The sequence below is a fragment of the Anastrepha ludens genome, chromosome 6, assembly GCF_028408465.1.
Source record: "Anastrepha ludens isolate Willacy chromosome 6, idAnaLude1.1, whole genome shotgun sequence".
Lineage (NCBI taxonomy): Eukaryota > Metazoa > Arthropoda > Insecta > Diptera > Tephritidae > Anastrepha > Anastrepha ludens.
In genome coordinates, this window is record NC_071502.1 from 35,291,143 (window position 1) to 35,317,641 (window position 26,499).

The 26,499-nt window shown below is 37.4% G+C and overlaps 1 protein-coding gene across 1 annotated transcript in view; it reads right to left on the bottom strand.

Annotated features, from left to right (window-relative positions):
• Window positions 1–15,507: 15,507 nt before the first annotated feature.
• Window positions 15,508–26,499, bottom strand: part of LOC128867801 (protein anachronism) — a 43,750-nt gene continuing 32,758 nt past the window's right edge. Inside the window, exons 2-6 of the mRNA XM_054109308.1 lie at window positions 24,578–24,890; window positions 24,408–24,468; window positions 24,016–24,246; window positions 18,795–18,867; window positions 15,508–17,017 (exon numbers count right to left, since the gene is read on the bottom strand). Coding sequence (XP_053965283.1) covers window positions 16,498–17,017; window positions 18,795–18,867; window positions 24,016–24,246; window positions 24,408–24,468; window positions 24,578–24,890 — 1,198 coding nt within the window. The 3' untranslated portion in view covers window positions 15,508–16,497. The remainder of the gene's footprint in view (window positions 17,018–18,794; window positions 18,868–24,015; window positions 24,247–24,407; window positions 24,469–24,577; window positions 24,891–26,499) is intronic.

The following is a 26,499-nucleotide window of genomic DNA, read 5'->3' on the forward strand; positions in this document are numbered from 1 at the left end:
TCTGAGAGAAGTAGAAGAAGCTCATGGTAATTGTTAAAAAATCCGTTTATATTCCATTGCAAGAAAGTTAACATAGTGATTGGTAAAAAATGAAATTATAGAGAGAATTATTTGTAACTGGAAATTTAATATTTTGAGCATCATTCATCAGAAGAATGTGCCATATTAGATAACTGAGAAAGAGAAAGAACTCTACTCATAGATGGAAGTGGTGAGAATGAACAATTAATGAAGCTTTCGTCAGTTATAGATTTGGCATTCTTAAGAGAACAACTAGAACTACAATGATCTATATCCGACTGGGCGGCGGTGTCATTACTGCTTTTTGTATTTGCAAGAGAAGCATTCTCTTCTTTATGTTGTTGATTAGCTAAGTTGTTGCTTGTATAGAGATGTTTGATCGTTGGAGACTTTTGGATTAGGAGAGTTATTTAATTTAGTATTCTGTGATTTAATGTAGTTGTTGTTTTTGTTTGTTATTGTTTTAGAAGTAGAGGTACTTTGTGCAATATGAGCACGAGAGGTTTCTGCTGAAGAAAATGCAGTATTTTGAGAGTTTGTTTGTTTGTTATTCGATGATTGTAAGTGGTTAATTTCTTTATTTAATGTTGTTTTTGGAGTAGAGGTATTTTGGATCGTAGTGGCATTTGGAGTTTCTGCTACTGAAAGGACAGCGGCGTAGGATGTTGAAGAGTTAAGTGGGGGTAAAGTAATTTGTGTACGATAGATATTTCTAGCCTCCATCATGGAGCACTTATTTTTTGTTTTTATAGCTATGATGTCTTTAGCTTGTTTAAATTTTTTGCATTCATTTGAGGATGAAGGATGTTGTTCCGAACAGTTGGCACACATAATACGAGTGCAATCGTCTGGTTGATGGGGGGGTAGTGCGCACCCAACACATATTGGTTGATTCTTGCACCATTTTGTGGTGTGACCAAGCAGTTGACACAGTTTGCACCGCATGGGATTAGGAATGTACTCCCTAACTTTTACAGAATGCCATGACACATCAATTTTGGTAGGTAATTTGTAAGAATCAAAAGATAGTAGGATAACACCACTGGGAGTTAGTTTTCCATTGAACATTTTATTGAATTTATAAATAGAAGTTACACCTTGGCTGCTGAGTTCGTTCACAATTTCTTCATCAGATACTTTATTAAGATAAGGGGCATAGATTGTCCCCTTGGTGATGTTGAGTGAAGAATGGAATGAAAATGTGACACGACACACCCCTTGTAATTGCGTGGTAGACAAAAATTTTTGTGCTGTTTTCTTGTCCTTTACCAGTAGCAGAAGGTTACCATCTCTGAGTTCGGAGATCGATATTACCTCTTTACTGATAAGTTGAATTGCCTTATGAACGGCAAAACATGAATAGTCGGACATTTTTTTATTTTCATCACTGCAGGATAATACCAGAAACTTAGGATCTGCCACAGTAACACTTGGTAGTTCAGGGAAAAGGTTAAGTGATGAACCATTACTTAATTTCTTTTTCTTGCGTGGGGTATCGCTTGCGAGCAAAGCAAAGCGATTCTCCCGGTTATCAGTTGCCCCGGGGGGCATTATTGCAATTAGGAAAAGATAAAACTCACCAAATCGGAATAAAACTAAGATTTATATTTCGATAGGAATTAATACCGCAATGCTTTTAGCTAATCAAAGAAGAGAAAAATATAACGGAACAACCCGCACTGAATAACACAACGATAGCGCACCTAAGACGACCAAACACCTTGAATGCTAGACGCTGACTGTGCGGTAAAGAAATACATCGAGAACGTACTACGAAAAAAAGATTGACCTCGACACAGTACAACAAAGCGAAGCCGCACAGATAGAGACACAAGAAGACGAGCCTATAGCATGAAAGCTGGCTACAAATATGGTGGACCTAGATGTGGGTGAATAGAATTGGTCCTTTATAGATGCCGTTCTGGGCCCTCCCGAAGTAATATAGAAAGCAGTTCCGGGAAGGGTGTCTCCCCAGAAGGAGAGGAGGGATGGTTTTAGTGGCCACACCACACGACGCAGTAGACGACGGTCGCTGTAAGTGCGAAGGCATTTTGAACCCTATCTCACGCACCAAAAAAAAAAAAAAAACCATCACGCATATCAACATTATGATAAGCTACATCAATTAAAACTTAAAAATTTATTGTTAGGCCTTGTACGTTAAACCGGGTGCAATAAAAAATTTATGATTAACGAAATTCGGTAAATACTATATTACTATTTTACTACTATTCTTCATTTTTTACAACAGAAATATATCTACAAATTCTCTTGCCTGCAGGTGTTACGGTAGACGGGAATGAAATAATTCGGCCAGACCTCGATTTCATTGTAAGTTTCGAACACAGAGGTAATATCAAATTTCGTCTTAAATCGGAAAAACGTTTAACGAAACATTTGAATTGATGAAAAAAGTTTATGGCGATGATTGTCCATCTCGTGCCAAAGTTCATGAGTGGTTTACACTTTTCAGATATGGTTGGGAGGACATAAATGGCAATGAACATACGGGCCGCCCAAAATCAGTAATCACCGAAAACCCCATCGAAATTGTTCGTAAATTTATCAAAAATTAACCGAAATTATCTCTGAAATTCATGGATCGCAGTTAAATATTTCCAAAACATCGATTTATCGCATTTTAACTGATTATTTGGGCTTTCGAAGGGTTTGGGCACGTTTCATACCGCAGAAGTTAACTGAGTACCAAAAATTGTTCAGAATTCAACATTCGAAAGACCTCATTAAAGAGGTGAGAAAAGACGAGAACTTCCTTTACAACATTGCAACTGGTGATGGAAAGTGGTGTTTCCAACATGAACCTGAAAGTAAGCGTTGAAGTGCCGAATGGAAGGCCCCCGCCACCCAAAAAATCGCGTTTGGAGAAGTCAAAAATCAAGTCGATTCTCATTTGTTTTTACGATTCCAAAGGAATTATCCACAAGGAATTCATGTCAACGGGCCAAACCGTCAATGCAATTTTCTATCTTGGCGTTTTGAAGCGTTTGTTGCATCGCATTCGTCGAATTCGCCCTGAATACCGCGAAGGAGGAAGCTGGCGCTTATTGCATGATATTGCACCATATCATCAATCCACTCTTGTGACTGATTTTTTGACTAGAAATCCCATTTTAACCATCAATCACTCACCGTATTCGCCTAATATGGCTCCCTGTGACTTCGACCTATTCGGAAAATTGCATTTGGCCATGAAAGGAAAACGTTTTACGTCCGTAGAGGTCATCCAAAAGGCTTGTACCGACATCCTGAAGGACATTCCGGATTACGGGAATGACCTGAAACACTCTTTCGAAAAGCTTTTAGATCGTGCAAAACAGTGTATCGAGGCCAGAGGCGACTATTTTGAATAAAAAAACTCGAAGTTACCAGAAAAAGCTCCTGTCGTTTCTATTTTAACTCAGTCTTGTTTATTTTGGGCTTCACCTTGTATAAGTACAAATGCTTGTACTATACACCGCACGAAAAAATTATAATAAGATCAAGTTGATTAGCAATAATATAAAAATGTCTCAATATCGTTATGCTGATTGCATAAGTTTGTTTAAAATGGTATCTCATGTCGGAATCATTCCCCATTGCTGGTATTTTAGTGACGCGCAAATCCAAGGCCAAACACGTTTGCTTGTAATTTACTTACATTGTTCAAATTAGTATTTTATAAGTGCTTTTGATCGCCTTATCTTGTTTTCATATTTACGAGGTGTGTTCAAAAAAAAAGGAGATTTTTAATTTTTCTCAAAAAATATTTATTTATTCATCAATTTCTATTTTATCTCCTTCAAAGTAGTCCCCCTCAGATATAATACACTTATACCAGCGTTTTTTCCAATTTTCGAAATCCTTGAGCTCTCTCAACGATTCGATTTTTATCCCTTAATCGTCGCAAAACGCCGTTTTTCATGGGTCTCTTCAATCTTGGGAACCGGGAAAAAGTCGCAATGAGTCAAATCTTGTGAATACGGTGGCTGAGGCATGATGACGGTGTTCTTTTTGGTCATTTCTGAATTCATGAATTTTTTTTCCACAATTTCGGGCGTTTTTTTCGCTTCCCGCAAACGGCGCATAACTTTAAGGTACTCACTTCAAGGTACGTGGATATTCCTTGTTTACCGTACGACCTTGTGGTTATTGTTGTTGTTGTAGCAGCTTAAACATTCCCCATACAGATATGTGGAATGCTGCTGGAGTGACAGTCCTTGGCCGGATATAAATCTGGGTCATTCCGGTAACGTAGAACCGACTGTCGTAGGAACACGTCCTTGTAGTAAGAACTTCTGGTGCACTACGCCACGGTAATCCAAGAAAACAATGAGCAAAACCATGACATTTGATCAAACTTGGAGTGCTTTCTTAGTCTGGGTTCTCCTAGACTCTTCCATTGGGACGATTGGGCTTTGGTTTCGATGTCATAACCATATAATCATGATTCGTCATCAGTTATGAACCTTTCAATATTTTCAATATTTAGTAATTTTGGAACGAACATCGCTGCCACACGGCATGGCATGAGTCAATCTATATGCCGACAACCTCAGCAACTTCTCAAATTGTGATTCGACAATTCTCCATAACAATTTTCTCCACTTCCTCAACATTTTTATCGGTTGCTCATGTGTTGGGGCGTCCAGAGCGAGCGTCGTCATTCACATCTTCTCGACCTTCTGTGAAAAGCGTGTACCACTTGCAAGCACTTTTTTGACTCAGAGTATTCTCACCGTATGCCACTGTCAACATTTTAAGTGTTTTTGAGCACTTAATTTCATTTTTTACACAAAATTTTATGCAATTTCTTAGATCGATTTTTTCGATAGCATAAAATCGCCGAACACGCAAAACACTTGTCTTATTTAAACAAGTTATAAACAGTTTATAAACAAACTGAACATGCTATATTGCTAAAACCGTGAACATATCTTCCAGACGAGTGTGCCAACATAAAAAAATATTAATAATCCAAAGTCGAGTGTACGTAGCCCGCGAAATTTGTAATATCATTGATATTTTAATCTAAATAAAGTGCACAGTTTTAAATTGTGATAGCGTAAAAACCGTAGGCAACAACCACTATTTAAGTTAAGGCAATCTTGATTCAGGCAATCTAAGAGCCAGTACAAACATACCCACATTTAGTCACATTTAGCGCTTGCGTCCAGAGAGTCCAGAATAAAGTATGGCGCTAAATGGAATTGTTATTTTCAATTATGCACTAAAGAAAAGTTTGAACATTTCTGTAGTGAGGTTGACCTTATGAACACTTCAGAAACTCCAGAGATTGGTGCAGACCAGAGAATGCTCTGAAAAGCCGCTCGACAACGGTTAATGGTAGCCTTGTAATTTGCATTTATCGTAAAGATGATTGACCTTGTATACATTAGGCCCAGTTTATGGTGTTAGACTCTTTTCCCGACTCACCGTTTGAAATGCGCAAATTGCAGCTTGTACTCAACGGTCCCAAAAAGACAAAAAATTCCCTGATTACTTACGAATTCCAGTACGCCCAGGAGTTTTTTCTAACTGAGGTACTGAGTTTATTTATTGTACTTTTCCTTAGGAAACTGATTCCTAACACCTTTCGTAACGCCATTATTACGTGTCTTTTTAAGAAAGGTGATCCGTCCATGCCTTCAAATTGTCCCGGACTTTCATTGCTAGTTACAAAATTTTTGCTGGTATTTTGTTAAACCGTATAAATGCGTAGTTAAAATGTAATAATGTTTGAAGTGAATTTCAAGCGGGTTTTCGTAAGAATCTGATAATTTGTCCAATCTGACTAGTATCGTCGCCTTTATAAGGGAAAACTTGACACCGTCGCTACTCGCGAGATCACAACATGCATACTCTAAAGGTAAATCCACAGATACAGCATTTAATTCACTAGTTTCAGAGATAGAGAAATCAATAGAGAATAAAGAGTATTCTCTGGTAGCCTTCCTAGACATAGAAGGCGCTTTCAACAACAGGCCATAAGAAGCGCGATGACTGATTTGGGTGTCGCCGAGGGCCTTGTGAAATTTACGGAACAGTTGCTACTAGGCAGGTTCGTAATTTCGACGTTGGGCCCCTCGACGATACGCAGATCCGTCAAGAGGTGCACCTCTCAAGGCGGTGTACTTTCTCCTCTGCTGTAGATTCTGGCAATGAATCAATACTTGAAGAATCTAGTGGCTCACACAAACGATGTTACAATATTAATACTCGTAAGAGGGAAATTCAAAGATACCCTCTGCAACATAATACAAAATGCTTGGATGATGAGCTTTCGGCGTATGCGATTTTTAACGGTAGAGACGCTACTAAAGCTTAATGCGAGATCCTTTACTATTGCCACATCGTCACTTTGTACTGTAAGCAATTTAAATGTTGTTGAAGATCTGTTCCATTTTATCGGGGTGTGTCCTATTTATTTAAATAATCGTGTAAAGTGTTTTGGTGAGAGAGTTTTGGATCGTGCGACAAATTTTGCGGATTCTAGTCTAGAATATGCAAAACGAGTACCTAAACGTAAGTTAACTACACGACACAGACAGGCCATATTGACATTTGTAGAAAAGTATCAGTCTTGGGAAGATGAACGGGGAAAAGAGTAATTTTTTCGATTCAAAAAAATTCAATCTGGGCGGACCAGATGGTTTCCAAATTTAAAAGGAAAAACGGGAGAAAAAAAGGAGAGAATGATTCGTAATTTCAGAAGGGTTTCTTCCATGTTTTGGGCAGCCATTAATGTCAAAGGGAAAATGCCTATACTCGTATGTTTCATACCCTCCAAAATGAATAGTGTCAAGTACAGAAGTACCTCGATTCTTGCACATAATGAAAACAGGGCTCGGTGCAAGAATTGAGGTTGTCGCAAGTAGCGAGTATTTTTTTTTTGTATGAAATAAAAGGCAATTTTATGAAAGAATTTGGTTGGAAAATAGGTTTATTATTTTTAATATGTATTTTAATTCAATACGCCTAAGTTTAATTCGTTCATATACATATATATAGAAAGACTCACATACTTTATGGTGAACTAAAAAAATTTGAAATTTTTCTTTGTTTTGTGCCAGCTTGGTTGTTCAGTACTACGCTGCTTCTAAGTCTCTGGAGCGTGATAATATCGTCTAAAGAGGCATTATTTTGATCAGCCCATTCTAAGCAAATATTGTATGCTGATATAGTCTCCTCTTGTGTAAGTTTCTTCGTATTTACTACCAATTTGTTTGTTTCTTCACCATCAGTAAGGTCACAATTGATACAGGGATCTTCATTTTGTTCAAAAGACTCCAAAATAGGTTCAGCAATCCATTGCTCAATTTCAGAATCGGACATTTGCAGCAATGGTTCTATTTCTTGAAGCAAATTTGAAATTGCTTGAATATTGGATGTATCTTCAACAAACTGTAAGCGTAACTCTGAAAGAGGGATGCCATCTTCACTATCCCATTCGGATGTTACCTCAAACAGTTTTTGAAATGATGACTGAATGGAGGTCACATTAACAGCATTCCAGGCATTAGCTAAAAAGCATATTGCGTGTTTTAAGTTGATGTTTTGCAGAGATTCGTCTATTGTTTTTTCACGGCGAACGATGTCACTTAAAAGGCTTGTTTTGTAGTTCAATTTCGTAAGTCTTATAACATTCTGGTCCATGGGCTGTATAAGTGCAGTACAGTTTGGAGGAAGATACATTACAGATATTTGACATTATCAATAAGCAATAGAGCCTTTTCGGGAAGATTTTCGGCACGAAGGAACCCTTTTACCTGCAATTTTAGGAAATTTAAATTAATAAACGAAATTTTTTACAAACAAAGATGACCAGATGTACCTCTGGAACAAATGGTTTGTGAAACCATTCCTCAAACAAAGCCAAGGTCATCCAATCACTTTTATTTCCTTTGTAGACAACTGGAATATCCATAAAATTGTTAAGTGATCGTGGGTTTAATGATTTCCCAATAACCATTAGTTTTACTCTGTGATTTCCAGATGCATTCTTGCAAGCCAAAAAAGTTATTCTTTCCTTACTGATTTTATGTCCTGGAGCGGAAGTTTCTTTTGACCACACAAGAGTTCTATCAGGCAAAAGCTTCCAAAAGAGACCAGATTCATCGGCATTGTATATCTGGACCTTGGTCAAACCTAAATCAGCAATTTTTTTGTTCAGTTTTTGTAAAAATGGATTAACTGAATGAGTCTTATTCGAAAGTTTTTCTCCACATATTTTGAGTCTTCGTATTCCATATCTTTTTTTAAAGTTTGTAATCCAACCATTGATAGCATGGAAGCCCCCCGATTTTTCCTGAATTTTGGCATGGAGAAACTGGGCCTTTTGTTTAAGCATATCAGAAGTGATTGGTAAATTCTTGGCTCGTTGATTTGCAAACCATTTCATCAATGCTCTTTCCATTTTAGGAAGCTCTGCAGGTTTAAACGTTTTTCTCTTCCCAGGACCCGATTCAGCATGCGCCAGGAACTTCCTTATGATGTTCTTCTTATTCTTAACGTGGTTTATTGTTGACCTGTGCACGTGAAAACTTTTGGCTAAGGCATCGATAGAAAATCCTTCACTTAGCTTCCTTAAAATTTCAGCTTTTTGCTTTATTGTAAGCAACGTACATTTTTTCCTTGCCATTGTGAGACCGCACTCAATGAAACGTCCGTTAAAACTGATTAAAATGTCCCAAAATACACGTGCGTAAGAGAATTAGCCAATCACAGCAATTCATTTCCGAAATAAATCGGGACTTCCCCGAATTTTATTGAATCTAAGGAACCGTTACCAAAAGCAATAAGGCAATGTCGCAAGTATCGAGTTCACATTTTTTGGATGTCGCAAGTACTGAGTACGTACTGGAAACATTTTTTATGTTGCAAGAATCGAGGTGTGCAAGTTCCGAGTATGTGCAAGAATCGAGGTACTACTGTATATAGAACTTTTAGACGAAGTGTTTATTACTTTTTTATGATGATTTCTATGAGGAGTGGATTTTCTAGCATGACAAGGCAGCCGTTCATGCTTCCGAAGCGGCAAAAGCGTTTACGGCAGCGAAAAAAATATACATTTTAGAATGAGGCAGGCCAGTATTTAACCCAACCGAAAATGTATGGACAATACTTTCTAAATCGGTTTTCAAAAATGGCAGACATTTTGGTAGCGCTAAGAGTTTTCGAAGTGCGATTAATGTCGAATGGTCAAAAATTGATCAAAATATTATATTATAAAAAACTTAATTAAATCGATCACTTCGACAAGTGATAATGGAAGAAGGATCCAATTCCACGTTATAAACTAACCCCATTTTATCTTTTATATTAAACAACAACATTTTTTTTGTTATTTTAAACATATTCTATGCGACTGCCCAGCAATGGTACCACGCAGACTAAATTACCTGGGAAGTAGGGCTATATACCCAAACCTCCTGGTAGAAATTAAGCCTACAGTAGTTTTAGGATTTATTAACAGCCAAAAACCGTTTGAGTAGGCTACATGCCTGTACAATAGATCTCTTCAGGTCGCAGTGCACAAACAGCCAATCAATAATCAATCATTTTTCGTTCCATAGCTATTCTTCCTCTTCTTGGTTGGCACGATAAACGCTTACGCGATTTTGGCCGAGTTTAACAAAGCGCATCAGTCGTTTCTTTCTCGTGCTAACCGGTGCCAGTTGGACACACCAAGTAATGCCAAGTCCTTCTTCACCTGACCTTGCCAACGCAGAGGAGGCCTTCCTCTTTCTCTGCTACCACCACCTGGTACCACATCGAGTACTTTTAGACCCGGAGCGTTTATATCCATTCGGACGACCTGTCCCAGACAACGAAGCCGCTGAATCTTTATTCACTGCGCTATGTCTATGTCGTCGTAAAGCTCATACAGGTCCAAAAGTCTTCCGCAGAATCTTTTTCTCAAACATTTCAAGGGAAGCCACATAGGATGTTGTTATCGTCCAAGCTTTTGTGCCATATAGATATTACTTTCCTTAATATTATATAATAATTAATTTAAGTTTCGTGAAATGTGCGCTTATGTCTAGATATTCTTAAAACTTTTAACATTAATAGTTTAAATATTAAAAACATATATTTTTTTATTTATTTAAAAAAAAATTTAATTAGAAAATATATAAAAAATGAGTAAAAAATTTAATAAATGCAATTTTAGTTTGGGGAGAGGTAGAGTTTCTCGGTAGATGACTGTAGTGATTGATATATCTTAAAGTATCGACTAAACAATTTAAAGTTTATGCTCGTTGTCAGGGTGACATTTCGCACTAAAAACACTTTTTTGCTGTTTTTTATTTGTTCCATTTAGTTGCGAGTTACAGGGTGTTAACAATGAAAGTCAACAAATACAAAATTCGGTACATTTTACATTTGGTGCGACTTGAAAGGAATCATTTATTATGAGTTGCTTCCGAACTAAACACTTCCGGCCAAACACTGAATTCCGATCTCTGCTGAACACAACTGGGCGGTTTCAAGCTGGCGATTGACCAGAAACAGCTAGAATTGGCCAACAGAAGAGGTGCTGTGTTCCAGCAGGACAATGCAAGGCCACACTCGTCGTTGTGACTCGACAAAAACTCCGGGAGCTTGTTTGGGAAGTTTTAATGCATCTACCTTAAGGTCCGGACCTGGCACCAAGCGATTATCACCTTTTTTTCTCAGTGTAAAACTTCCTGAGTGAGAAATTTGTACCAAGAGAAGATTATGAAAATCGATTACTAAAGTTTTTCGCCAATAAAGACCAAAACTTCTGTGAGAGAGGCATTATGAAGCCACCATTAAAATGGCAACAAAACGGTGCTTATTTGATCCAAATTGGCCCAATTCGAAACATTTTAAATAAAGTTCTGAATTTTATGCAAACAATAAAATTCTTTTTCTCCCAAACTAATACAGGTATTTGAGGAGAGAGATGTGTGAGGCTTTCATTTTTGATGTGGTGCCGAATTACTGTGGTATCCATATTGCTGGTGTTCTAAAATCTCTCACTAGAGAAACTCTTAACCCTTTACGGTTGTATGCCACCTCTCAGTCACCAAAACCTTTTTACCATTCCGGTCGCATGTCTAGTCTCAGCCACTACAGCAAGGAACTATACAGATTTTATATTGTATATATTTATAGATTAATAAATTTTGTTTATCCTTCATAATCTTACATGTTATGTATCACTGCCTTTTCAACGGAAATTAATTCCGACCAGTACGACACCCATTAAAACTTAATTGTAACAGTAAAATTTGCGCCTTCATTAACATTCTCTGCTTTGGCTTCCGTTCGAAGTTTTGAAAGCAGTGTACTCCAGGTTTTGCGATCAGCTTAAGTTAAGCTAAAAAGTATGCGACGATTTTTTAATACACTACATACACACACGTTTATACGGATATACAGTAATGGCTAGATAAAAATTACCACTATAAACTTTATCTAAGCATTTGATAATTTTAACCATTTTTCATCAAATCATGCCAAGGCGAGAGGGTGTCAATGTTTAAAACATATTTGCACACGATAAATAAAAATAATAATGAAAAATAAATAATTAACTTAAATACAATTGGACTACTAATGGAACGCTGATGTCAATTTACAAACTACAATTACAGTAACCGCAATCCTACAGGAAATGAAATTACCGATAAATTGGGCAACTGCGGATAAGCGGTCACCCAAAGGAAACAGAACCAATAATCGGAATCAGTTCTGCAGGAGTCATGAATTGCATGCAATTTATATAAAGAGCGATGGTCCGGTCTAGAACGCAGCAGAACTGCAAAGTGTTTTGGGACAAGCCCGAACAGAAAACTGTCGAAATATCTTCTACAACTTGGAAGAAAAGACGTTCGGTTGATGGTTGGTACTATTACAGGACACAACTCATGATGCCAGCATATGACCATCATTGGAATCATTGCGGACTCGATTTGTGTGTCTTGCTTAGAGAAGCCGAATAGCACTGAGCATTTTCTCTGTGAGTGACCCGTCTTTGCTAGTGCAAGGCTACGAATTTTGGGTTCTGATGTCATGAGAATGACTAAAATTTGTTCTCTCAAACTGGAGGATATTTTTGGACTCGCCAATGAATATGGAAAATTCTCACAGGACTAGTTATCTCTGTCTCTGTATTCCCTTCTATCTATCCTATCTCTCTCTCTCTCTCTCTGTCACTTCCCTAGTTTCCTCCTTGACTATCAACCCTTTTACTCTACAGAGCTTCGAATACAATGGAGTTTTTAGCCTGAGAGTTTTAGGAGTTACCATTCTCTCGGTGTTTTTATGCTTGCCTTGTGCAAATTTCAATTTTAACCGCAATTCTAAGTAATCAGAATGTAATTGAACTCCCTAGAACCGAGCTCCGGTTTTAAGAAAACAATAAGCAAACAATTTTCACAAATCGTTTTTTCTTCTCAAGGCTGGATTTTAAAGATCCTTTAAGTTAATAAATTCGTTAAATAAACATATTTTACTTAAAAAGTTCGGAAATTTTAATAATTTAAAATTATTTTTTTCAAAAAAGTTTGTAACATAGGTTTGTCTATTTTTTTATCTCGAAGGAAAATTATATCATCAAGAGAATTCGTGTTTTCTTCCGCGCCTTTAATAGCTTTGCCAGAGACTGTGATAAATTCTGACGCCATGTTTTTTATTGAATCATTAATGTTTGTCCACTCCAGTGCATTGAGTGCGAAAGAAATTGTGCGCCTCTATAGTGTATACGATGAGAGAAAGTTAGTGTGCACTCGATCGAGGAGTTTATTTTCAGCCGGGGATCTTTCAAGGCCGATTGTTTTGTATATTTTTTACAATATAAATGGTAGAAAAAGCTTCTTTAAAATTTTGTAAATACCTTGAGTTTGAATAAAAAAAATAAAGCAAGAACGAAAGATGGCACATTTTATTACCTCTTTTATTTAATCCAAAATCGTTATTTGGTGGTATCTCGAAAACTAGAAGACAAAATAGTTTTTTGTTTGTGTATTTTTGGACGCAGTGGCCGATTTTACATGAGAGTTAAATGGCCTGGTGCTTGAGTTAGAAAATCGTCAAATATTTGCAAACCAGTTTAATAGGTGCTTCATTGCCATTGATGTCTGACTCCAGCTTTACTTCCTTCGATCAGGTTGTAATAGTGTATATTTGGTAGGGCAGAGTGTAAAGCTCCTAACAGTGAAGAAGTGAGAAAGTTCAGGAAACTAATCCAGGCTGGACAACATTATCGAACAATCAACATCAGCATAGAGGACATAGGAAACTCTCCTCGGCGATAGGGGACACTTCTAAATAAAGAGGTTAAATACTAATGGGGAGAGGTTACCATCTTTCGGTACCCCTTGTTTACTTAGTCTAGGCTTGAAGTTTTTATTTTGAAACATTAGTGGTAATTGACGACCTGTCATAAGTCCACAAGGAAGGGAAGAGTTTTTCATGTCGTCTAGTAATGCTGTGTGCCTGACCGTGTCGAAACCTTTCGGCAGATCCAAAGCTACTAGGGCGAGATTTAAGGGAAAAAAGTACACCTTTTGGTTTCACGCTGTTGGCAGCTTTAGAGACCCTTACAAGCGATAACAATGTTAGGTAAGAATTTCTTGATTGCGAGGGTGTCCTTTTATATTTTATGCATCACATATTTTATGCAATCACATATTACATGTGATTAAATGTAATTCAATATTTTTTTAGCATAAACTTGCATATAACTTTTTCTCTAAGGAGCTTTATTTGTTCTTTTGTTTTGTGAATTGAAGATTTCATCTCATCCAAAAGCAAATGGAATTAACTCTTGAAAATTTTCGGGTGATGATTTATTACGATTTTCGAACGATGCATTGATCAACTTACTTCGACTTTTGGCGTTGCAGCACCATACTTAGCGACTCTGAAATGCCGGTACAACCGATGCCAACGTGGCTATCGATCCTTGCAGCATAAATTTCATGAAGGCGGTCCAAAAATTCTTGTTGTGTCAGAAATATTTGATGCTGTGTGTCAATTAATAATGAAAGATCGGCATGTGACATATCGCGACATAGAAGCAACCTTGGGCATTAGTGGGACCAGCACACACTTAATAATGCAGGAACATTTGGATGTCAAGAAGATTTGTTCCCGTTAGATACCGCATAATTTGACGTTTGCCCAAAATAGGACTCGTGTCGAGTGATGTGTAGAAATGTTGAAGGAATTCAACTGCGGTGGTTCAAAGCACGTCTATGACATCATAACAGGTGACGAATTCAGGATCTATGCATATGAGCCAGAAACAAAGCAGAAATCGACAATATGGGTGTACCAAGACGAGCTTAATTCAACAAAATTTGTTTGCCGAAAGAGCATCTGAAGCTAATAATCACCTGTTTTTTAGAAATCTGGTAATGCCGCAACTGTACTACTAGAGAAACTTAAAACAATCAATTCTTAGTGGCGCACAATGTTTTGTTTGCCAGAAGTGTCCGGAGAATTAAGGAAAACCAACCGCCGAAGACAATGCGAGCTTTCACATAACGGCTCACAATAGAGAGCTTTTGAGCACCCAAAGGTCGAATTAACGGGTCATCCACTTTACAGACCTGATGTGGCACTTAATGATTTCTTTTTGTTCCAGAAACATCAAAAATAAAATGCGAAGTCAACTTTTTCAACGACTGAAGAAGTTGTTGAAGACTTTCAGAGGCTCGTTTTGGAAGTATCCATTTCTGAGTGGCAAAATTGCTTTGAAAATTTATTCAAGCGAATGCCGAAGTGTATTGACTTTCAAGAAGAATATTTTGAAAAACAAAAAAGCCATTTTCATTATTATTTTCCTATGTTTTCTTTAGTGGGCGTAAAATATAATAGGCATCCCTCGTATCAAATACACCGCAGAATATACCTATAAATGTAAGACGAGAAGCTGTGCTGAATAACGTTGGCTTCTTCCTACAATTGTGGAGATATAATTATGAAGATGAAGAAGATATAATTATTCATCCAATTGGTGTTTTCAATAACTTTTTTATTAAATAAAAACTTGATTTTGAGTGATTAATATCTTTATTTTGATTTTTACGCGCTCCATTGCGTGACTGTTTGTATGCTGCAGTACAACGCCATTTGCGATGTCTGAATCTTCCGATAGGGTGACTAATTATGCGCCACCTTGTAATGCTTAGTAAAGCTATTTACGTAAGTCGCCATTTGCAAAAATTGTAAATCTTCCGATGGGGTGATTAATTTTGCGCCACCTTGTTTTACTTCGTAAATCTGTTTACGTACGATGCCATTTGCAAAAATTTTAAATTTTCCTATGGGGTGATTAATTTTGCGCCACCTTGTTTTACTTTGCAAAGCTATTTACATAAGACGCCATATGCAAAAATTGTAAATCTTCCGATAGGGTGATTAATTTTGCGCCCCTTGTATTCCCTGGTGAAGGCATGCAAAAAGACTCTATAAACCAATAAAAGGTAAAAAAGAAATAGCATCTTTGTTGCTTTAAATTTTTTTATTCGTAATAGTTTTCTCTCATTTTATACCCGGTTGTCATATGAAGCCAGTTAAGTCATTCGTTTAAATTACATGAAAATTTTTCCACTTAGTTATCTTCTATATTTCATATAATTAATTAATACTAGCTGCAATTATAATTAATTTAATATTTGATGAAGACGTACAATTTTTTTGTTCGTTTGTGTATTTAAAAGTGACCGTTTAAAAATTTTCTTAACCCGTTTAGCTGAGTTTCGATATCATCACTTTGCGTCAAGCAAATGCGTGATGAAAATCCGACACGGAATTTTTTTTGTTTTAATTGCAAATACCTTTTTATATAGTATGTGTGTATGTATGCTTAAATGTGTATGTAAGTCTACAAGACCTTAATAATATCGTTTTTAACTAGTAAGACTTAGGCTTATCCGCAATAAAATCATATTTCAAGGTATCATAACATAGAAAGTTAAAATGAAACAACTTATGGCTTTAAATAGCGTAAAAAAATAAAAAGCAAATGTACATAAATCACAGTCTCTAATATAAAAAGTTATATTAACATGTAAAACAAGCCATACTTCATATCTCTAAGTATGCATAAATGTATGTATGTTTGGGTGTGTGTGGGTGTTTATGTGTATTGGAGAAAGGGTTGCTGGCGGTATGCGTAAGTGATTATGAATGCGGTTAGTTATGTACGTGTGTATGCATGTATGTGTGTGTGTACTTATATCTACGTGCGTCAAAGGAAGCTGTCAACTTCCGAGTTGTCAATGCAATATTCTTACTTATACATAAGTGCACATACATATGTGTGTGTGTATGTGTGCAAATATTAAGAGCTAATTAAGTTGACCGGCCTGTTGGACAGTTGAGGCAGGGACTCTACCTCAAAAGGTTCTGCGTGTTGCTGTGGGTTGCTATGGGTTTTTGTGCTACGTTTCGACCGCTTCGAGAAATTGAGTTAATCGCTAAAAATGTTCGCTGGTTAAATCAGTGAGTAGACGAGTAGGTGGAGGGACTTGTGGGATGTTGTTGATGCGGTTGATGGTTTCGGCGGTGACTATTGTGACGATTTGGAAGTCGTAGACGTTGGCGGACATTGTGTGGCTGCACGGATTCACGATAAATCATTTGCTTGGCATTGGTTGAATGCTTTCCTTGCTCGTTGATGTTTTCATGTAGGTTACGTTTATGATTGCGATGGTTATGACTGTGGTGAGTACGACGGAAGTACTGATGTTCAATATTGTGTTCGGATTGGCGTTTCTTGGCGCTGTGTTGCGGTTCCGTTTGAATTGTGGCTGATAGTTCAAGTAAATTTTCAATCGTCGGGGTTGCAACTGTAGTTAGAGTAGGCGGATCACTTGTGAGTATATCTTCGGCAGATGACTTAGAGTGATTAAATAATTGTCGTCGCAAGTTTCCACGTAGCTTGTCATGGACTTCCTTTCTGATATTTTTTGGCGCGAATGAAGCATAGCCTACCAGTTTAACATCTAATCTTGGATATCTGGAAAAATAAATGTAAACCGATAAGTAGATGCCTCTACAAACATTTTATGTTGATCAAAGTATTGTGGCAATCATTTTTTGATTGACCGTGAAATTTATGTAGCAAAAATTTCACATGCCACTGAGATTATAGATTTTATATGGTACAGTAATGCTGGAACTGGACGACAAGTATGCCCTGCTGAATATTACCAGGAAAGGCTTCGGGAGAGGAAAAGTGATGCCATCTAGAAAGTTGAGGCTGCAGCTCCCCAGAAATGATATCACTAAATTCATGAAATTTGAAAAGAAGTTCAGATTTAAACTGGACGATAGGTGAAACTGAAGTAGACCTGCATTTGAAAGGAAACGTCTAGAGTGTACCCCGCACTGGTACACAGATGGCTCGAAGATGGCACAGAAGGCATAGGCGCTGGAGTATAAGGCCCCAGAACCAAGCGCTCTGTGCCGATGAGTAGTTTTCAAGCATCTTCCAAGTGGAGATGCATGTTGCATGACGTGCAGAGGTAAACTTAGACAGGATTGAGCGAATTGCCATTCTGAGCGGCAGTAAAACGCACTCAAAGCTCTATCATCCTGTGAGATTAAGTCCTCACTGGCAATTGAGTGTAGCGTGACTCAGAATCTACTAGGAACGCACAACCACATTCGGCTAATTTCGGTCCCAGGACACAGGGGTATAATTGGGAACGAAGTAGCTGACGCATTGATGAGAGAGGCTGTGACCTCGCCATTAAAAGGGCCTGAGCCCGTCCTTGCTATGGGTCAACCATCAAGAAGAAGCTTAGCAGTGAAGAGAAAAGGCTAAGGGAGGTTTGATTGCACCAAACTATGGGGATACGCCAGGCGAAATCCTTATTGGGAGGATACAGGAACAAAAGAGGTTTATAAGGATAAACTGAGAATGCTCACGGGCATTCTCGTAGGCCATTGAAGACTGCGTAGTCATCTGCACATGAGCGAAATATGGTCCACGATTTCTCGTCGTTTCTGCGGCCGATCCCAGGAGACTCCAATGCTCCTTCTCCTTCTTGAATATAGCGCTATAGCGCGGAGAAGATTGAGACAACTCGACCCACTGCAGCCAGAAGAAAGGCGCATACGCTCAATCCAACCGAGCTTTATCCTGAGTTTAATAAGGGAATTGGGTCTGGCTGAGGTACTGTGACGAGCAGAGGGCACAAAAGGCCATGAGGTTGAAGCGCAACTCTCGAAATAATCTATCTGCTGCATACACAATTTTTATTTTCTTGTCAATTAAAGTTTTGAGAAGACTTTCGAGCTTCAAAAGGCAAACTTTTCCAAAAATGTTTTGAAGTACTTACACAATTTCCATGATATTAATATGTATATTCAACGACAGAGGATGTAACCAGCTTTTGAACAAATGTTTGGTCACTTTTAAATTTCGTGGTTTTTGCTGTTTTATAATAACTTAAAAAAATAGTTTCACTTTTCTTCTATGAAATAAAGTGTACGTTATGGATTTACTAACAAATTTATATTTGTGCTGACGAAAAGAAATCAAAACCTTTTTTCAGTAGCTGGGTAAATTTTATTTTGTTTCATATTCATATTAATATCGTAGAGTGAATATAAATATTTAAAATATTTTTTTGAAAATTTATTACTATTATATAAAATCTATAGTTTCACGCGGAGGCATATGAAATGTTTCCTGATTAATAAAAAAATTGGTTTTTGTTGCACGGTGTAATTGAATGAAGGTTTAATTAAGCACGAAAATAGTTGCATAATAATAAAAGCTTGCTCACCTTGGCACTTCGTGCGCTGCAAAAGGAGACAAAGACGTGTGCGGTCCGTAGTAATTCCACGGGATTGCAAATTCTGAAATGTAAAAAATAATTGTCAATGGGTTGCATTCAGCTATTATTAAAGTAAGCACATCAAAACAGCACATTTATGAAGCCAACATTGTTCACTCCCTTACGGTCTAGTACCTACATGCGGTCATATGTCTATACGTACACCTATGTTCACAATAATAGCAGCGCCTCAGTTTTCAAAGTTTTGGCTATTTATTTATTTTATATTTAATTATTATTTTTCCAAAAATGTAGTTCATATAACAACAAATATCACAAAACTTCAAATTTCAAACTTTGTACAAAATGGAAAAAAAAAAATTCAAACATTTCAAACTTTCAATCAAAATTTCTAGAAAAATCTCATGTATGCGTTTTATAGAGCCTATTGAATTCAGGAATAATAAAGTGCAAGTTTGAAGTGACTCAAAAATCGCTTTGATTTTTGAAGTTTCTTTTACAGGCGGTCTTGCGCATTTTCTCCATACAACAAATACTCAAAGTTTTCTTGATATATGGAAGAATTTGCATTACACCGACCCACTTTAAATTGGCAAAATAATTTCTAGAAATTCTGATTAAAATATTGATAACTTTTTCTAAAAAAAGTTTGAAACTTTATGTTATGTATTTTTTGTTGTAGTATCAACAATATTTTTTATAAAAAATTAAAATTTAATTAAGTAAAAAAATAAATGAATAGTCAAAACTTTGCAAAATGTCGCGCTGCTATTATTGTGAACACTGCTGCATATTTGTGGGTATGTACATATGCGTTGGCCTGATATTCACATAAAATAAAGGCGATTGCCTTTGCTTTATTTTGCTTTTCTTTGAAAGGTTCTATTGTAGCTTTGGTAGCTTTGAACGCTGTCCGAGTAATCGAGAAATATTAAATAGAAATGTCAAAGGCGGGTAATGCGCAGCCAAATAGAACGTTACGCTATTCGAAACTTCAAAGCCCTTTTGTACGGAATTACTCCATGTTGATATTTACCCCAGCTGACCCTACCAAAAATTACCCAATACCAAACATTTCTGGTCTATTATTTCAATAGGCCTTTTTTTCGCCAAGACTTAGCAAGTGACGAATAGATGAAACAATAAGTACAAATGAACATATGCCGGCAACGCCGGAAGAGAGCTGCCTTAAATTACATGTGTTGGTAAGGCAGTGCGACCTAACGAGCTATCGCCATACTCGCTAGCGGGGAATCTTACTCAATAACTTTGTTTTTACTTTCGCATGCAAATTTTTCGCCAAGTTAATCCAGCATAGAGATAGCGAGCGGGGAAATGGCGCTAATTATTGCGTGTTCCGGTTTTTCGCTTAATTTTCAAGTTTGCATAATTTCTTTAAAAGTTTGATCTATACCACTTTCATAATTATGAGCACAACTGTCTCTGGGCGTAAAAGCTTTGTTACTGTTCGGTAAAATCTTCTAAACATCAATCCATTGTACAGGTATTTGTTGCAGTCGTTATATCTCTAAATCGTGTGAATTCCCCAAATTTTTTTGTTTACCTCCTACTTCCGTATGGTAAGTAAGGGTTAATCGATTGTTTTCGTCAATGGAACAATGTTATAAAATCAAAACAGTGCCACAAACAAATCATGCAAAATCAACGAAATTTAAGTATTAACTAATTACATTGGCTCGCCTTCAACATCGCAAACTTAAAAAAGCACGAAAAGCGCATTTTATATTATATTCTAGTATTATAACTTAATAACATTCAGCTTTAAAAAGCGGCGAGGATACATAAAAAGCAAGTATTTATTCACATTACATATGTACGTACACATATAGTTTTCTTACCGGTTCGGATTTCAAAATTCATACACTTAACTTTGTAGAAATATTTATTGAGAGAGGCTCGGAGAGGGAACTGAACGATCGGTCTGACTATAGACTTACTGTCTATACACCTCAAAATATGAAATGCTTTAAAACAAAATTTTTGAAAGGTGAAACCGTAGGGAATGAGGAAAGAAATCGAAACTAACAACTCCGCGGCGAATAAATAACGGAGTCTATCCGCACATTGCTGACTCAGCACTCTTTACTCATACGATTATGAATGTGCGTCTAGGGATTTGTGTGTCTAAAAATTGTGTGCTTTCCTTTTGTCGTTACGCTCGAATTTGTATGGCAATGCAGTTTTTTGTATGAACGCTGCTCGGTTTCAAATAATGCAGCCGACGCACAGTGTGATTTTTTGGCCTCTGAGCGCGCGTTTAGGGAAATTTACTGCATTTTTCTAGTCCGTATTATTTATGGTTTCGGAGATACCTGCTTTTAAAGTTACCCAAAAACCCAATTAGCTACGAAAGTATAAAGCATAGGGCACATAAAGATATGCGCATTTTCCATAATTAGTTAAAAAAAGTTTGATAAAAATAAAAAAATATATGTATATTTTTAATTTTTGAAAATGCTACTTTGAATTCTAATTTTAAATATTTTTATATTTGGCGCGTGTTTAATATTTTTAATTCATGAAAAAAAGTGCAAATTTGCCAAAGTGATTTAGAAAAGGTTAATGATTTTATTAAAAAGATGGCAAAAGTAATTTTTTTTTATTTTACTATGTTGGATCATAGATGTCGCAAAATTAATCATCTTATACTTCAAAAAAGCGTGGAATAATTGTGTGGAATTTTTGACAATAATCCGTCGGCAGCGTGAATATCGACGCCGATTTCTTAATCGTGTCGCAGGCCAACGCGGAAACATTCTGGCGCTTACCTATTCGACTCGAACGTATTGGAACTACACGAGACCTTTGCAGGCCGTGACTGCCACCGAACTGAGCGTTCGGTCGAGAATATTACGGATGTGGCTGCCGATGTCGCTGAGTACAAAGCAATATGAACCAGATGACGGACCTTACGATTGAACATCATCAGATGGACCCTACAGATAATTTTAGTAAGAAACGTACACACGTTCCCGTACAAAGTGCAAACAGTGCATCAGTTAATGCCTGCTGACCATTAGTTGTGTGTGAATTACTGGCAAGCCATCCTCAATCCAAACAACGAAGAGGACGATTTTGTATCGAAAATCATGATGAGTGGGCAGACGCATTTCTACTGAAGCGGTTACTTGAATAAATAAGCAAAACCTTTGTTTTTGGGGCATTCGGTTACGTTAGGTTATGGTGGAAGTTGGTCCGTATGACCTTACAGGTGCGTTGTGATACCACTTTGCGAATACCACTGGGGCATTGAAAATCCTCGTATGATGCACGAAGAGCCATTATACCGACTCAACAAACCACTGTAGTAGTGATTGGGCCGTATTTTTTTGAGTATGCCATTGGCAATACGGGCACTGTTACTGGCGTACGCTGCATTGCAATGATAAAAACGACTTCTTACTGACGGAATTGGATGAGCGGCGCTTGGTAAACATACAGCATGGGCCACAATGGATATTGTGAAAGAAGCGTTAACTGGTCGCGTAATCTCCCGTTTTGGTGGTTTGGCATGACCAGTAAGATCGCCCAAATTAACCATAAAAGAGTTCTTTCTTTGGGGCTCCTAGAAGTCGCGGGCTTATGCCAACAAGCCTTAGGAGGAGGAGAATATTCTCTTCTCATGTGTTATCTTGATTTCACTATTACCAGCAACAACGATGCCAGCCTTGAAATCAAGCGAAGGATAACTCTTGCCAACAGGTGCTACTTTGAGCTAAGTGCGCAATTGAGTAGTTAAGCCCAATCTTGACGACCGGCACTCTACAAGTCGCTCATCATCCCGGTGCCTCTCTATGACGCTGAAGTCTAGATAGTCAAACAATCAGACGTAGCCGCTCGTTGAGTTTGCAAAAGGAAAGTATGTTGCAAGATTTTTAGACCTGCTCGCGTAGGTAACGGTTACTGCGTTTGAATTAATAACGAGCGGTATGAGCTTTACGGAGATATTGACATAGTCAAAGGAGACACCCTCCAGCAACTAAAGTGAGCCTATCGTCCATATGGAAGGAACTGCTCCGGCGAAGAAAGTGTTTGAAACGGTAATTGGCGGTCGACGGCCAAGAGGACGTCCTCGTGTCCGGTGGAAGGACAAAATTGAAGATGACCTGGCTTCCGTTGGTTTAAGAACTAGTCCCGGTGGTCTAGAATTTCCAAAAAAATGATTTTTTTAATATTTCGAAAGTATAGGCTTTTGAGAATATAGGAAAGATATTCCCAGTATTTCTCAATTTTCTCAAAACTACTTTTTTTGACTTGGTGTTGTCAAAACAACCGAATTCAACAGAATCGTCTGAAAGTTTAATATCATCAATGGCTATCGTCCGTATGAGAATCATCTTATTCATTCTCAATTCTCAATTATTTCGTATTTTTTTGATTAAGAAACTGAAAAAAACCCGATTTTTGAGTGTCAAATTCAAAACCACGCCATTTTGACTAATTTGTTTTTTTTTTATTCTAGTACGAAACATAGCTACAGCCATTTTTTGATTTGTTTCAGCTCAATAAAAGAGCCAAAATGGACAACACCGTCCAGGCCCAATTTCTCGGGAGTGTCAACTTCAGCGCCATTTTTTAAATTATAAAAATTAAAAACAAACTTTTTTTTCATTTTTGTATGTAAAATAAGTTAAATAAAAGGCCTAAAATTTTTAAATATCGTTTCTCATTTTTTTATTTTAAAAAAAAATTACTGAAAATACCCTAAATTTGCGAGCTTTAGACCACTGAAACTGGAAAAGGTGTGCGGAAAACAGAGACACTTGGTGAGACACTATTCGCGGTAAGCTATAACTCGGTAATGGGTTTTTATGGCCAATTAATTAACTAAGTATGTTTCATGTGAAACGCCTAATTCGACGGAGCATTACAAATTTCGTGAGGTCTAAATTTAAACCATATTTTTTTTGTGTATACACTTTAAACTGATGATATTTAGCAATGATTCACAAAAACCCGCTTTTAATAATACGCAGTTTAGACTAACGAGCACTCAGAGACCCGAATAAGTACACTGTGCGGCGTATGCAAAATTTAAAAAAAAAGTAGATTATTTACTGTTTTACGTCTGTTTTACGTAAAAGAATTCAATGAATTACTCAGACAATGGGAACTAGATCGCATTTCAATGCCTGTTCCATTCGTTTAATTGTTGATGTTAATTACGATTGGCTAACACAACACATACCTGCCTGATCACATTTAGGTGGATTAAAAAAGAGGCCCGGCTTGAGAGGATTCTCCTCCTCGTCATGCACTTCGATCATTAACCACCCAATTTGAATCGGTTGCTGTCGGGATTGCTGCTGCTGACGTTCAACGCTTTCCCAAATGTAGATGGCACGCTTAATATCAATTTCAACCCAGCCAGTTTTCGAAATGTTCATCATTGTTGTATTGCAAATATGCTTCTTACGTTCTGCAAAAACAAAAAACAACAAAAGTCCAATTTATATCTCGTAATTTGTGTTTGCTCAATGAATAAGAAGCATGCAAATGTGTGTAAATATATATGCATTAAATAGGAAACACATAAATATATACACACTTACACTTATGCATACAAACATACAAACATACCTCGTTTGTTTCGACGCAGTTGCTGTACGATAGAAACGGTGACTCGTATTTGTGGTGTTAGCTGTTAGGAAGAAAAACAAAAAATACACCTGTTATTCTATCTGCTTAACTACATACATACATACATACGTACATACATATACATAGTTTTTTTAATTGATATAACTCACTGTCAAGGGGTCTCCACAGCTTTTGACGCTTTTATCGCCGTCGTCAGTTGGCTCATTGGGCTCGTCTGTACCATTTGGATTCACTTTATATAGACGAAGAATGGCGCTATCCAGATTTAAATTTTCACGTTTCGGCTCGAAGAGACTATCCGAAAAGCGAATTGTGACATTGTTGTCATGCAGCCAAGAGCTTTCGGTTGACTCTGAATTACATATGGGATATGCTGCCATTTCGTGCAGGGGATGGCCTTGATTCTCATCGGAATTACTTGCTTGGAAGGCTGATTGTAGGCGGTTCTTTATGTCATTTATGCTGCATATAAGAAAAATATTAAGATAAGAATTATTTAGTCTTAAATTTTAAAACGATTTTTGTACTTAAACACCAAATATTTTTAGTTAGTGCCTGGTTTTATTCTTATTTTCTATGGTTCCAAGGAGGAACAAAGGCCCACAAAAGTGCCTGGTGCATACCTATAAAAAGTTTTTATTACAAGAGTTGTTGCAAAGTCCCTAATATGTGATAGGTAGGTAGGTGAAATGGTTGAAGTACCTCTCTGCCACTCTCCAAATAGCACTACAGCGCCGTTTCGATACTATTTTGAGTCCTTCAACAGGCAGATATCCACGGCTAGCCAGAGCTGTTGCTATAATGGAGAAGATTGGTGGGATTTAGGTTGGCGCACTGCCCCAGGCTGTCGAAGAAAGGAGCACCCAGTTACCTTAGCCATCTAGCTGCCAAGCCCGGCCATTTACAGAGAAAGTGCTCAACAGTCGCCTTCTCTGAAAGGTCTCCACAACTTCTGCAATGGGGGTTAAATGGTAAGCCCTGCTTTTCTGCGTGAGTGCCGATCGTCCAATGACGATAATAATAGCTATACATTTGGAAATTGAATGGCGTGAAGTTTCCAGGATTATCTGCGCCTTGCGTCTATTGTGCTGGGGCCATATGATTTTTGAAATACTATAGCATATGAAGAAATGAAGCTCCATCTAATCTACGCTTTCTTGAGGAATAAGTAGTGAAACTTCCCTTTAACAACAGTCAGGGGGATGCCGATGACCTGGTGCGAGATCTCTGAGATCCCAGATCAGAGAAATGTTACCTGCACTTGCCAGAGATTTGATCTCCTCCTCACAGGAGTTGACCAATTTGGATCTGCAACATGGCGTTGTCAGAGCCCTGATTGCAGTTTGACTATCGAAGAAAATGTTAATATTTCCCCTTGATCCCACGTTCCCTAAGAATTTTGCATGCCTGCAGGATATGTGATACTTTATATGACATTCATTATTTATATTTATGAGCCACATTTGTTACAGCCAAAAATTTGCAAATGCCAATTTATGCGATTTTCAGTTATAATTGGGAAATATTCGCTTAATTCATTATCATCATAAGTATCCCTTAGAATTACAGCTCGTGGTGGGATTTATTTTCCTCAACAATCTTCTTCCATTTCACCTGGTCAAGAGCTTTTATCTCCCATCACGGACTACAACTGCGAACCAGATAAATCATTAACTCAGAACCTGTAATAAGACTATGAGGAATGACATGGTCGGTAGCTGTTAGATATTATGCTAAATATGTTTTTGTTTCGAATTATTGTTGATGTTGCTCGAGTAACTGTGTTCCTGTGTGAGAGATACTTAATTAGCATCTTGTACAGTTTTAATACCACAATCCTCTGCTGTGGATGCGTTTTCAAGAGTGTCATTTCCTGTACCCACTTCGTTGGGTTTAGAAAGAAAACATTACACCCAAATTTCTACACTGGGATTTCTTCTGCAAAAGCTTGCAATTTAGCTTTTGATAATCCCGGACGATTTCTAAAATAGTGAACAGGAGTTTCCTTCTCTCCTATTTCTTCACAGCTGCGGCATACCTAACATTGTTGTGCGGTATGCTTAACTTCGCT